Below are 13,622 nucleotides of genomic sequence, written 5' to 3'. Positions count from 1 at the left end.
AGATGATGGTCCTTTGACAAAGGATTAAGTTTCTGCCTCTGGCCTATTAACAAAGGTGTGTGGGGGGAGGCAGGAAGCTACTTTATCTTTAAAACATTTTCTCCATTTCTCATCCAGGGAAATATAATATTCTGCCTTTTTAATATTTCCTAAAATATGTTATTCTTCCAGGAAAGGGGTGGGTGCTAACTTCCTACAATAGCCAATCTCATTTTAGGTTAGCATTCTGTGTGAACCAAGGAACTTGAATTAACTAAGCTACTGTAAAATTTTATCATGGCTGTACAGATACAGATAAAATGTGCAACCAACAAAATCTTGTATTACTTCCCTTGGTATCCCTGATCCCATTTTCTTTTGTTTCTATATTATTTCCTACCAATTTTAAATGATAGATTGGAGATTCCTTGGCCAAAGATTTAATGTACTCTAATTGAAGTTGGAGACCAAAGGACTCAAAATTGTATCAGCAGGAGGGCAACAGAAGAATTAATGCATCAGCCCATAGTTGCAACACATTTTTATTGTAACAAGTTTTTATTGACTCAAAAATGGAGAAAATGACCAGTATTTTTATATTTTATATTATTTTTGCAATATTTAAAAAAATACTGTAAAGCAGAACTTTTTTTTCACCGCTTCACCACCACCCCTCCATTATCTTTCAGTGTAGTTCTATTAATCACTGATGACAACACAACACTCTAGAACCTAATAATTTGAAATTTGGAGGATTTCTTCATATAGAAGAGCTATTTCCAGTTCCGCTGAGAAGGAAAAATGATCTTAGAAGTTATTTTAAAAAAAGAATCAGGTGGCAAATAAATTTAGTAGATAATCATCATAACAATAATACCCCTCCAAACAGGGTGGATTTGATTTAAATCAAGTTGATTTAAATCACAATTTAAATCATGATTTAAATCACTAGTAAAAAGGCTTGATTTAAATCAACTCAATTTAAATCATAATTTTTAAAGAGCAACTGTCATCTCTGCTACTCCTTTGACCCACTGTTGACTCACCGATAGTCCCAGTGTTGCAGAATATACAGCCTCATGCTACATAACTAAGCTCCATTTCATGCTGAATAAACTAAATTATTTATGTATCTTAAATAGAAAATTATCTTGCGATAGATTTTTACCCCAAAAGTTTTTTATTAAAATAAATTCGATAAAAATAAAAAAAATCTGATTTAAATAAAAAAAATCTGATTTTTTTGATTTTTTTTAAAAAAAATTATCAATTTTTATCCACCCTGCCTCCAAAGATGCTTCCTTGCTGTGGAGAAGAGGCTTGCAATGTTCTGCTGAGATTGAGAGCTATGGTGGTGGTAGTGTATTCTACCAGTAGTGTATTCTACCAGAAAGGTCACCCATACCAGATAGGTCTTAATGGAAGAGCCAGAACAGCAACCCATTGAATATGATGAGAAAACAGAAAAAGAATCCTATACCATCATCCCTTGAGACACGGAAGTACCATGTCAGATGTTAGAGTTCCTGGGCATCTGTTGATAAATAGACAATGGAACTCGGGAGCTATGGCTGGGCAACCAACTTAGCCCTGTAGGAGTTCTGGAAGAACAACAACCTCAGACAAGGCAAAAATGTATGCTGTTTGAAAATTGGACCATTATGGCCTGATATAAATTGCAATGACAAAGTAGGGCTACTTTAAGTGAATGTTTGAAAATTGGAAAAGAATTTGTCCAGACTCAAATTCTGTTATTAACAGAATAACAGAGTTAGAAGAGACCTTGAAGGTTTTCTAATCCAACCCCCTGCTTAGGCAGGAAATAGTATACCACTTCAGACAAATGGTTGTTCAATCTCTTCTTTAAAACTTCCAGTGTTGGAGCACCTACAACTTCTAGAGGCAAGTCGATCCACTGATTAATTGCTCTATTTGTTGGGAAATTTCTCCTGAGTTCTAAGTTCTTATATTTTTAATTGGAAATATAAAGGAAACAACTGATATAAATTACACAAATGATAACTTAAAAGAAGTAATAACAATAGAACCAGTCAAAATAGCACCAAAAAAACCCCTATGAACTGATCCTTCAACAAGAAAAATTAACAGTATATGCAAAATTTCCAGTAGAAATATAAAAACTGCCATTGTATTTCACTGTATTGAAAGCAATACCCCCAAAGACCTGGCATTTATATTAATGAATGTGAACAAGGTCCTTGAAAGGATTAAAATAATACCTATTGAATAGACCAATCAGCTTGCTTACAGTACAGCAAGTACTGTAGGCAAAATCAGAATGTCAAATGCAAAATCAGAAAGTCAAATGCAGAAAACCAACATTATTTATAGTGGTAAGTGAAGAATGATGCAGGAAACCCCTTAGTTTTGGTTCCTCCAATTCATAATAATGGAGATATTTGTGTAAATTGTCTGATGGTTAAAGATTTGCTTTTTAATTTCCAAGAAACCCTGTGTCACATTAGAGGGAGACAGAAATGCATTTCAGTGACAGTATCTAAAATTAAATTCCAGGCAACTGATGGAAGCAGAGAAGAAAAAGGAGAATGCTGGTTTGTGGTACCTTGACCGAGGGCTAGGGATGAGATAGGCAAGCTGCTCTCTTACTCTGAGCAGTTTCTGTCTCTCTCTCTCTCTCTCTCTCTCTCTCTCTCTCTCTCTCTCTCTCTCTCTCTCTCTGTGTGTGTGTGTGTGTGTGTGTGTGTGTGTGGTCAGTCATGCATTTTCTATTGTCTAGGCATCCTCCCTCCCAACTCTTTTCCATCTTCATCAGTCCACTTTGCTCTTGTCCTATCTGTTACATGGGGCTCTAGAAGACCACTTGGAAATTTTAAATGATCCAGAATGAAATAGCGCACCCAGTAATGGGAGCCTCTAGGTTTGGCCATTGAATTCCTTTGTTGTGCGAGTTACACTGGCCCCCAGTTTCTTTCTGGGTACAATTCAAGGTACTGGTCATCACCTTTAAAGCCCTATATGATACACAACCACGTTATCTGTAAGACAACCTTTCCCAAGGGATATTTACCCATTGTACCAGGTCAGAAAGGGTGGGCATACACCTAGTCCCTTTCCCTAAATATTGCCATCTGATGGGAGCTAGGAAATATACCCTTTCCATGGCAGCCTTGCCCTATGGAAACTCAGTCCCCTGAACTTTGACTATGGCACTCTTCTACTTGTGCCATATCCGTCATTGGACATTGGCGATCATATTGGTGATCCTATCTACCCTCTTATCTTTCCATAAAGCTTTCTAGACCTGTTTTTTCCTCCAAAGCACTGGGATAAGATTAGATTGTTACACATTGGAAGGCTAACATGGTGACAGGTCTTTGTTATTGTTTTTTTAATCAAGTTTTTATTTTTTAAATTTATACATATCATTGTGTGAATGTTGCAATGTTTGAGGGGTCTTTGTTTTTTTAATGTTTTAATCTTTTTCCTTTTATAGTTTTAGTATGATTTTATATGTTATTTTAACCTTTGATTGGGAGCCACCCAGAATTAGTTAGATGGGTGGCTATATAAACACTTTAATATCACTTTGGATAAGAAGATGGGTGGCATATAAATTTAATAGTAAATAAATAAATATAATTACATCCTTTCAAAAAACCAGGGAACAATGTTCTCTTTTTTGGAGTAATCTTTGTCAGTTGAGAGATGTATCCTCTGGGTGTGTTCTTTCATAAATATTATTACAAATTACAGAAAATAGCTGCCAGCTGCCTGCAATTACTGTGAGTTCAAATCTCACCAGGCTCAAGGTTGACTCAGCCTTCCATCCTTTCAAGGTAAGAAAATTGAGGACCCAGATTGTGGAGGCAATAAGCCAGCTTTGTATAGAACAACACCGCTTAGGGGGGGCCAAAAGCCCTAATAAGCAGGTATATACATAATAGTATGCAGGCTATTGCTATAATGCATTGTAAGCCGCCCTGAGTTTACGGAGAAGGGCGGCATATAAATTGGACAAATAAATAAATAAATAAATAAATAAATAAATAAATAAATAAATAAATAAAATAACACAGGGCCTCAAATGGCTCACAGGCTATGAGTTGAAGCCCTTCTTTTTATGTATGTACATGTGCACAAAAGTTTAGAATGTTCTACAGAATTTAAAGCTACAGAAACATAAAGGGAAAATTAAAAAAAAAAGAAAAATATATGAAAAGATAGAAAAAAGTGAAAAACAATAAAAGTCAAAGAAAAAAAAAGAAAAATATATAAAAAGGCAATTTTCAATGGTCTTAGTACGTCATCCATTTATTCTTGTCTCTTACCATTCTCTACCTGATGTCCAAAAACTTGTCAGAAACGAGTCAGAAAACTGACTCATCCATCTGGCAGGAGCCATCTGTGCTTCAGTTAGTAATCACTCACTTAGAATCATGAGCAATTAGGTTGTAGATTTTGATTTTATTATGACTAATACTAGTTGCAAATCTGTGCTTTTCTCCCTTTATTGTTCTTATAATTATGCTTTCTGCTTCTTCTCTTTGGAAGCTACTTTTGCTGGTTTTCTTTTACTAATTTCAGACAGACTGTTTCTGTCACAGAGACTTGCTTCAAAATCATTAGACTTTTTTCACTCCTACTTGCAAGGATCCAATATTCTTTGTGACTAATTCTAAGGACACAAGCAGGTAATAAGTGGCATCACAATCAAGGAAGGACAAGACAAGCAGGGACAGTTTGCCCTCTTTTCACTCTTGAAAAGGGACAGATAATTTTTGTTACAAGAGCTTTTTAACCAAAAAATTGGTTAAAACTTTTAATTTTAGTTTGAAGTTTACCATCCATGGAAGTCAACTGAGGACCGTATCATTTTCTGGGAACCCCAAATTGGTTAATCTTGGTCTGGACTTTGTTGTTAGTATCCTAACATTGTACCACACCAGATAATTATTTGGAATTAGCTGCAATAATATAAAACAGCAAATATGTTTTCTATTACTATTTCAGTCTTGTGCTATGAATACTATAATTTCACTGGTCTTAAATGCAATTGAGAAATAATGCATTGACCACTTTGCAACATTCCCTCATGAAAATTATTCATTTTGCAGGATGGTAAGAAATTACCAACCAAATTAAGTAAAATATGGATAAAATGGGATTGTATGCTATTATTTTATTTCCTAACATTTGGTTCATGCTGTTTGATTCAGCAGCAGCATAGATGAGCATAGGCTGGGAAGTGGAAACTATGTTTGAATAGAAATATCTTTAACGAACAATTTATCTTTTTAGATATCTGTATAGATCATAAGTACAGGTAGTCCTCAATTTATGACCACAATTGAGCTTCATGTATGTGGTTAAGGTGGACATTTGTTAAATGAGTTTTGTCCCATTTAATGACCTTTCTTGCCATCTTTGTTAAGTGAATCACTTAATAGTTATTATGTTAGTAACACAGTTAAGTAACACTGTCTTCCCCACTGACTTTGCTTGTCAGGTCATAAAAACTGATCACATGACCTTGGGACATGTAGCTGTCATAAATATGAACTATTTGCCAAGCATCCAAATTTTGATCATGTGACCATGGGGATGCTGCAATGGATCTAAGTATGAAAAACGGTCATAAGTCACTTTTTTCAGTATCGATGTAATGTTGGTCACTCAACGAACTGTTGTAAGTCAAGGATTACCTGTACAGGACTTGTGTATTGTAAGTACAAAGTGATATCTTCCTGCCTCTAGAAATTAAATTGTGCTTGAACTATTTTCCTCATCTCTTTAAAATTAAGCATAGGATAGTTATTACTGTTGTCCCATTTTACTAGAGCTCTTGTTTTAAAAACTGCTGGCATCTACAGAAACATAATCAGTGCAATATTTCAAGACATAAAAACTGTGGGAAGAGGAAACGAGCCAGTTCGAAACGCGTGAATGTAGTCGGGGTTGCCATCCTTAAAAGGACAGGATTCAGCTCTTTGTACGTGACTAGCTCTGAACCGTCTCCTCAATTTAATTCCCACCCTCATCACCAATTTGTTCTGACTGGGGAGAACAAGGGTGGATAGATGTGAGGCACAGACGGATAGAACTTAAGCCATTTAATCAGTAACAGCAGTATATTAACAGGCAACAGGGAAACCGGCAACAACAACAGAACAGGACAGCTGCTATTTATATAGCAGCTGTCAAACGGGCCGACCAATAGCGGGCGTCCATTTTCCCGCCGGCAGAACTGTAATGCTTCAGCCAATGGGAGGCGTTTCCTTATTACTATGCTCCGGCTATACAACAGATGGGAGTGTGGGGAACAGCTATAATGGAAGGGGGCGAAGTCTCCGATACAGAAAGCGATGAGACGATAGTTGAGGGGTCCGTGGTTGAGAGCGACCTGGAAGAAAAAGAGCTTCGTGCAAAAAGGTGACAGTGACTCACGTGGGGGTGTAAGGTGACGCTTGAAAGGTGTCTGCAAAAGCGCTTTGCCAGGACTTAATTCTTTACATTAACATTCCTCAACTTGGTGTCGCTTATAGGCTGGCCTCCATCATTCCCAGAAAAGCGTGAGGTAGATTTTGGCTCTGGTCGATAGGGCGTTGTACATCAAATACTTGGGCGGCTGCATTATTCTTTGAGGCGAGCTGCCAAATATTTTTAATATTTACAAGCCCCAATACCTAGTCTCGGGAGAATTGCGGGTTCTGAAGTGTTTTGTACCAAAGCAGAGCGTGTAATAAACCTTTTTGAAGCATTGTGTACGTTATGCCTCCTCTATTAATTTCAATTTTAATGCTGATGGACTCCCAACACTGGACAGCTCACAATATAAAAGCAGAAAATACAAATAAAATAATGGAAATAACAAAATAGACAAAATCAAAATATACAGTATCAAATACCTCTATTGAGCTTATTTTCCATGTTCAAGGTTTTCATGGGCATAGCTAATGCAAACCCCTCCTATTTCTTAGTTTACAGGGACAAAGACTAGGTGGCTGAGCTCTGGTGCTTGAGTAAAATATAGTCTAGTGAATACAAATATAGCATCACTGACAATATTCATTATTATCTAAAAGAGATTGTGGCAGTGAAATGAGGTCTAGAGCATTCATTTTTATTTCCTCTCCATTGTTTGTATGTCTAAATCTCAAAACAGGACTTGGGAATTTAAAAAGAATGCTTTGTGCTAAGTATAAGAACTATGTATTAACTAGTCTAAGGGAAACATAAATATCATTTGGATAAGGGAAACCATGGGGAAGACAACAGGTAAAAATAACAGGTGTAACTTGATGGCTAAAATCTTGCTCCTTTTTGAAGTGCATTATATGCATCATACAAAACAAAAAAATGTATAGGGTTATCACCTAGTTAGCCTGCCATTTAAATATTATTGATCTCCTCCAGATGTCCCTAATTTGTTATTACCCTGATACATATAATTAACAATAGCACCAGGTAATTAATGAGTAAAATGTTCTATTCATTTCTTCAGTCTTTCTTACACAAAGCACAATATTGTTTTGATCAAGATATAAATAGATGAAAAATATCTGCTAACTGAAAAGTATAAAAGGATTCATTGATGTATGTTTGTGAAATAGGACTTGTCAAGGCAGTACTTATTGACTGCTTTGGTATTCTTACTGTATCCATAGATCTTTTTGAAAATATAGTTTGCAAACATTCTTTTGAATATTTAAACATTATAGAGGAAATGATAATGTATGAGTTAATTAATTAAAAGTTTTTATCAGTTGTATTTTGTCCGATCCAAGACACTTACTTCCTGAGACAGATAAGAAAAAGTCTGCCTTCCATCCTGTGTTTTGAAACTATGCAAACAAGTTCAGTATAATTCAAACATTGGCAGTTGAATAGCATTGTATATTTCATTACACTTTTGAGTAAAGCCAGTTCTCTTGTGCCCTTAAGTTGCTTACTGCATATTCAAAACACCTCCATGCAGCAGTATTAGTTTTCTAGCAGTTGTATATCTGACATTTTCTAAAACATACATCCTGGGCAATCTGTTTTTCTACCTGCTCATTTAGAGTATTTTTCACAATATGTTTAGCTTAGTTAATGAGAGTGCACAGTCTACTATGTTATGTTCCTAATTATGGCTCTACATTTACCAGAGACAATTACCATTTCTCTTTAGCACAAAACCTGTATTTGTAATCAAGGCTAGCTAATTAGAAATGGGACACTCTGACTTCGGAATAGTGAAGCCTCACATGAACATGATTAAAGTATCCGTCCTGTAAGAGAATGTCATCATATATTTTTAATGGTTACTTCTCAGTGATGGCTGTGGAACAGCTTAATTATCTGCCTTACTCCTTTTCTGATAGGCTTTACAAGAGCTATGATGACCTGGCTATTAAAATAAGTATTTAGAGACAATGTGAAGGGGGAGGGGGAAATGGTGGCACTTGCAGACAGATTAATGTAGGAGATCCACTTTTTAAAATGGTCTTGAATGGATGTGGGAGATACAACAGAAAAAAAAATAACATTATTCATAAGAACAAAATCCGTTTTTTTAGCTCACTGAGAAAAGATAAGTCTAATTTTGGAGTCAGAAGTGTTCAGTCCTCCCTTCTATCTCCCCAATGTAGTCTAAGTTTCTGGATGTCGGAAGGTTTTCTTGGATTGGTTCTTTGAATACTTTGTTCACTTGTAATAAGGCCTTGCTCCTCCATGAAATATTCTTCTGCTTTAACTATTTTTAAAGATATACTTTGTACAAAGTATAGTAAGTCAGGATGGCATCCGTTTGAGAACTGGTAAAAACTGGAGCTACCAAAGACAAGCCTTTGTGAAATATTGTAGTTAGTGGTAGCCTCTGTGATATATTGTCTTGCTTTAACTATTTTGAAAATTATACTGTCTACAAAGAAAGAACCTCTTTGCCCAGATAAGGACTTCAGCCCGTTGAAAATTAGTAAAAACTAATTTTTTACTAATTAGTTTTTACTAATTTTCAAAGGACTGAAGTCCTTATCTGGGCAATCAAAGAGGTTCGTTCTTATTCTAGAGATAAATTGTATTTAGTAATAGCTTTTGCTATCAAGATTTATAACTGAGTTCAGTACTAAATCAGCTGTCCAGATACTATCCCTTAATACATCATTTGGCTTAACTTGGCATAAGTTTCTCAGAGATTCTGCCACATTAGAATATTTACTACACATAAGAACGATACCTTAAATATAACAATTGCTTGCCTAATCCTTAACAGGTACTTGGTCAGTCTCATATAGCTTGAAATACAACTGAGATATATTTATGTAATCTCTATTTTGGGAACCTTTGGTTTCTCCATTGCCAATTTCAGTCCTTATACGTATGATAGAAACTAAAACTAAGATGTGTTCTATATTTTTAGATTCTCTTTAGTGGATAAAGACCTGGTATTAGCAAGAGAAACCAGCATTACTTCAGAATTAGCTAATACATATGGAGGTGAGAAGAGATTTTTTTTCCTCTTTTATATTTTAAGAAAAGGAAAAAATGCAAAATTAAAAAAAAATACAAAAAATAAAATGAAAACAAACAACAGGCAGAAAGTAATACATATTAAAATAAATCAATATACAATGGAAGTTAAGTCTAAATAATACATTATTTTTAAATATAATTTTATTGAAATATTTAAAAATGGTTTTACCACAGAAATTGTCCTCACTGATTTCTCCCATCTTAACATATCTTTTAAAGTTTCATTCCATATTTTAACATAATTATTTTAAAATAACATAATTCACATTTGTCATGGTGATACCCAGATATTTTACTTTTTTCTCAATCTTAAAACCCATTTTCTTAATCAAGTCTGTTTGGTCTCCTTTTTGCTATTTTGGTTAACATCATTTTAAAACCTGCTAGTGTACCAGATTCTTTTAATGTTCCTATTAATGTCTCTCTTCCCTTTAGTGGATCCTCCAGATCACTAAATCAAGTCATCATCAAATGCCCTTAACTTATAAGTTTCTTTTTAAATCTTTACTTCCATAATTCTCTACATCTTGTCTTATATACACACACACATACATACATACATACATACATACATACATACACACACACACACATATAAACACATACACAGAGAGATATCACAAAGTTATCTCCATTGACAATTATTTGTGCTTTCTGTGAAGTGTAAACCAATCTTGCATATTTTATAATATTCTCTTCAAAATTCGTATCTTCCAAAACTATTATTAATAGCTTTCCTGCATCTAAGAAAATCAGTGGGACTATTTTCAGTTTGTCAGCCAGAAGAATGTGATGTTTCCTTTTACAGAACAAAGTCAAATCTTGGTCCTCCTTAGATATTACGGTATACTAGCATCTTTCTAGCTGTCTGGCATGTAAAGCAGAATTCATGGTATTTTGTAAGGATTGTAATAATCTTCAAAGCATTTATGGAAAGAAGCTAGTAAATATCTTCCCTCTCTTCTTCTTTTATAGCTTCACGAACTTCCCTTATTGTTATGGGTCCATTTATAACTTCTTTCTGTTTGCCTATAATCTTTGGTAAATTTTGTTTCTTTAAATATTTGTCTATTTTCTCCAGGGAAATTTCTTGTCCTTTATGCATATTGCATAATGTTGATGAAATACTTTTTGCATATCTACACTATCTGTTGTTATAGTATCTTTCCTTGTAATTTCCATACTTACTTTTTTTTTGTAATTTGCATGTGAACCATTTACTTGGTTTATGTTCAAACCCATAATTTTTTATTTTGTATAATTCATCTTTCATTTCTCTTAAGATCCTTTAAGGTAGCTAATTATTACTGTAGATGCTTAATTTGTTGAAAAATATTTTCTCTGGAAAGTCTTTGATTCCTTTTCTTTTTATCTTTCTATTTAGTAGCTTGTGTTTTCTTTTGCCTCCTTATTGAGTTCTTAAAACAGATTTATAAGAAATGGAAAAATAATTTATGGGAATGTGAAAGTCCTAGGTATTAATTTAGGATTTCCTATACACGAACTTGATCATTCTCATCAGATGTCCTCATCATTTTTCAGAAACATGCATTTTTTTCTCTTTCTGCAGTTACACAAGCTGCGTGGATTTAATGAGGCAAAGCTAAGCTTTTTTTAATGCCATGTGCCATAAGTAGTATGCAGATGCATATATATGGCAACATTTTTGCTATCTTGTTTCAATGAAACAGTTTATTATTGCATCAAATATCCCTTTGACTAGTCTCCTCTCCATAATAACAAAAGATACTTACGCATCAGAAAGTTTTTTAGGGCTGCAATTCTATGCACATTTCATTGAATGTAAGTCCCATTAAGAAGAATTTACTTATGAGGTCATACATAATATATCATGCAATCAGAACTTTAAAAAACTGCTTTATATATCCAAAAAACCCTCTGTGGTAAACTCCAGAGTTGCTGTGAATTTGACAACATATACACAATATTATTCTATTAAAGTTTTATCTATATGTATCAGTATTAACAACACTGTATTGTAAAGTTAGACAAGTGGTTAAAGTGTAACATCTGTTCTATTTATTTTATTTATTTAATTAATTTATATAGCTACCTTGCATCTGTTTATTATAATGTCATAATGAGGGATTACAGAGGTAAAGGTCATAACTGATTGAAAACTTTTTCAGGTTGTTAGAATTGTAAGATATTGATTTATGTGACAGTGTTACCATGCTTCTATTAATTATTTTCACCTCTAATCATAGAAAAGCTTTCCCCAAATATTCCATTTAATAGCATCAAATTCCACATCCAGAAGCAACTGGGACTATTTAATCTGGTATGTAGTTGCTTAGATTTGTTGTGCTGATGATTATCCAAATAATATTTTAAAATCTTGAGTTTAAGAATGATTTTTATCCATATTAGGTAGGAATAATTAGATAGGAGCAGTTATAGAAAATGGATGCATTGTAGGATCTTATGTGAATAACAATACCCTGTATTAAAATATAGGGCTAAAAGCATGGCAATTTAATGAGGTGTTTAACTTCTTGCCTCTAATGCTATGATGAAAATAGTAATCTTCTTGATGAAGGGAAAAAAAGATTATTTCCATGTATTATGACCTTATATTTTTAGTAGCTTGAGAATGGAAAAGTGTTCAGAATGAACAGAACATCCCACAGAATGTCTTTGGAAGAATGGAAAAAAATCTGTGTACAGAAGTTAACCATATATTTTTTTCATCAAGCATATGGCATGAAAGAGATGTTTAAATACATTCATACATGAATAAAAAAGTTGCAGTGCATCAAAATAATCTGCCTGTTTTATGAGTGAAATGAGTTTGCTGAACGTTAATCCATATTATAGCAATATGTAAAATGTGGACTTACTTATTTCCAGTAAAATTTTTCAAAACTTTTATTTTCTCCATTTTCATTACTATTTAATTATTAGGCAGTTGTGTATTTTGTTAAAACAAGTAGAAAGCTAGTTTCAATATTTCCTTAGTTTAAATATATTTATATATAATTTTATCAGCTAAAATTAAATATACTAGGAATAAAATATTACAAAACATGCTATAAATGTTGTATGTGTTACACTAAGGTAAAATACAAAGATTTTGTTCAATAAAAATTAATAGTATAACTACATAGGTACATAAAATAGCCACATAAAGATATTTTTCTATTTTTGAAAAATAGGAAATAGAAACATATGTGCACTGAAGATATATTATGCAAGGTATAAATTTGGATACAAATATTATCAATATGAGATATAATTTTTCGTATTAGATTCCATGTAAGTGTGGCTTATCTGGGAATTAATGTATAGAGAAGCCTGGATCCTATGTTTTTAGCAAATATGTTTATAATTTAATGACTTATTCTAACTGAGTTTTAGACAAGTTATCAACTTAAATTGCAGACATTATATCCTATGAAATATGCAATTCAGTTACTGCTTGTACTAAAGTTGAAAAATAAGGTAATTGGAATAACTTTCACTGGTTTCAGTATAATTCACTGTTATATAAATGTCAGTGGGATTGTTAATTTATTATTTATTGTTTTCTGAACTAATTTGCTTTTTTTCTTCCAGCCATATCAAGAGATTAATGAAAAGGAAGAATCTCAATCTCTGCTCCCGTAAATATAATATCTCTGAGAACTATAACTGATTTTGCAAGTGCTCAGTTGCCACCTATGTTGTTAATGGGTTGCAGCATCCAGCTAAGAAGTAGCATCATTGATCTCTGTCTCTCTCTGTTCTTCTTTGTATATAGAATTTATAGTATGGGGGTGGTGTTCTGGCTTAAACACACCTTCATCCAATATATTCTAATATGACACGCTGTACTTTATACCATGGAGCACTAAAGGTTGTAATAAACTCGAATATAAACAATAGTAGGTGTACACATGCCTGTACATTCTGATATTCAAATCTTCTTTATCTGGAAGTAGCGATATTATCTTGAGGACAATACCATATATGTTTTAAAGTGGATGTAGAAGGGTTGGGAGACAGAAGGGCTGGAAGTTCCTGTGGCCCATAAAATATCATAAACTCAACTCAGTAACTTCCTTTTTCTTTTTTTCTTCCTTTCCCTTTTCCTCCTTCATTTATTGCTTGATCCTGCCTGCAGTAACTATCTTTCACTACTCCCCTTC

General features: G+C 33.7%; 1 protein-coding gene across 1 annotated transcript in view; it reads left to right on the top strand.

The window, feature by feature from the left end:
• Nucleotides 1–6,265: 6,265 nt before the first annotated feature.
• Nucleotides 6,266–13,622, top strand: part of ANKRD31 (ankyrin repeat domain 31) — a 67,096-nt gene continuing 59,739 nt past the window's right edge. Inside the window, exons 1-4 of the mRNA XM_070935825.1 lie at nt 6,266–6,390; nt 9,362–9,438; nt 11,703–11,776; nt 13,051–13,097. Coding sequence (XP_070791926.1) covers nt 6,266–6,390; nt 9,362–9,438; nt 11,703–11,776; nt 13,051–13,097 — 323 coding nt within the window. The remainder of the gene's footprint in view (nt 6,391–9,361; nt 9,439–11,702; nt 11,777–13,050; nt 13,098–13,622) is intronic.

The sequence above is a fragment of the Pituophis catenifer genome, unplaced genomic scaffold (genome assembly GCF_029215685.1).
Source record: "Pituophis catenifer annectens isolate HBS135680 unplaced genomic scaffold, rPitCat1.0.hap2 SCAF_2, whole genome shotgun sequence".
Lineage (NCBI taxonomy): Eukaryota > Metazoa > Chordata > Lepidosauria > Squamata > Colubridae > Pituophis > Pituophis catenifer.
The sequence above is the reverse complement of the archived record's forward strand: the minus strand, read 5'-3'. Positions and strand labels throughout refer to the sequence as shown.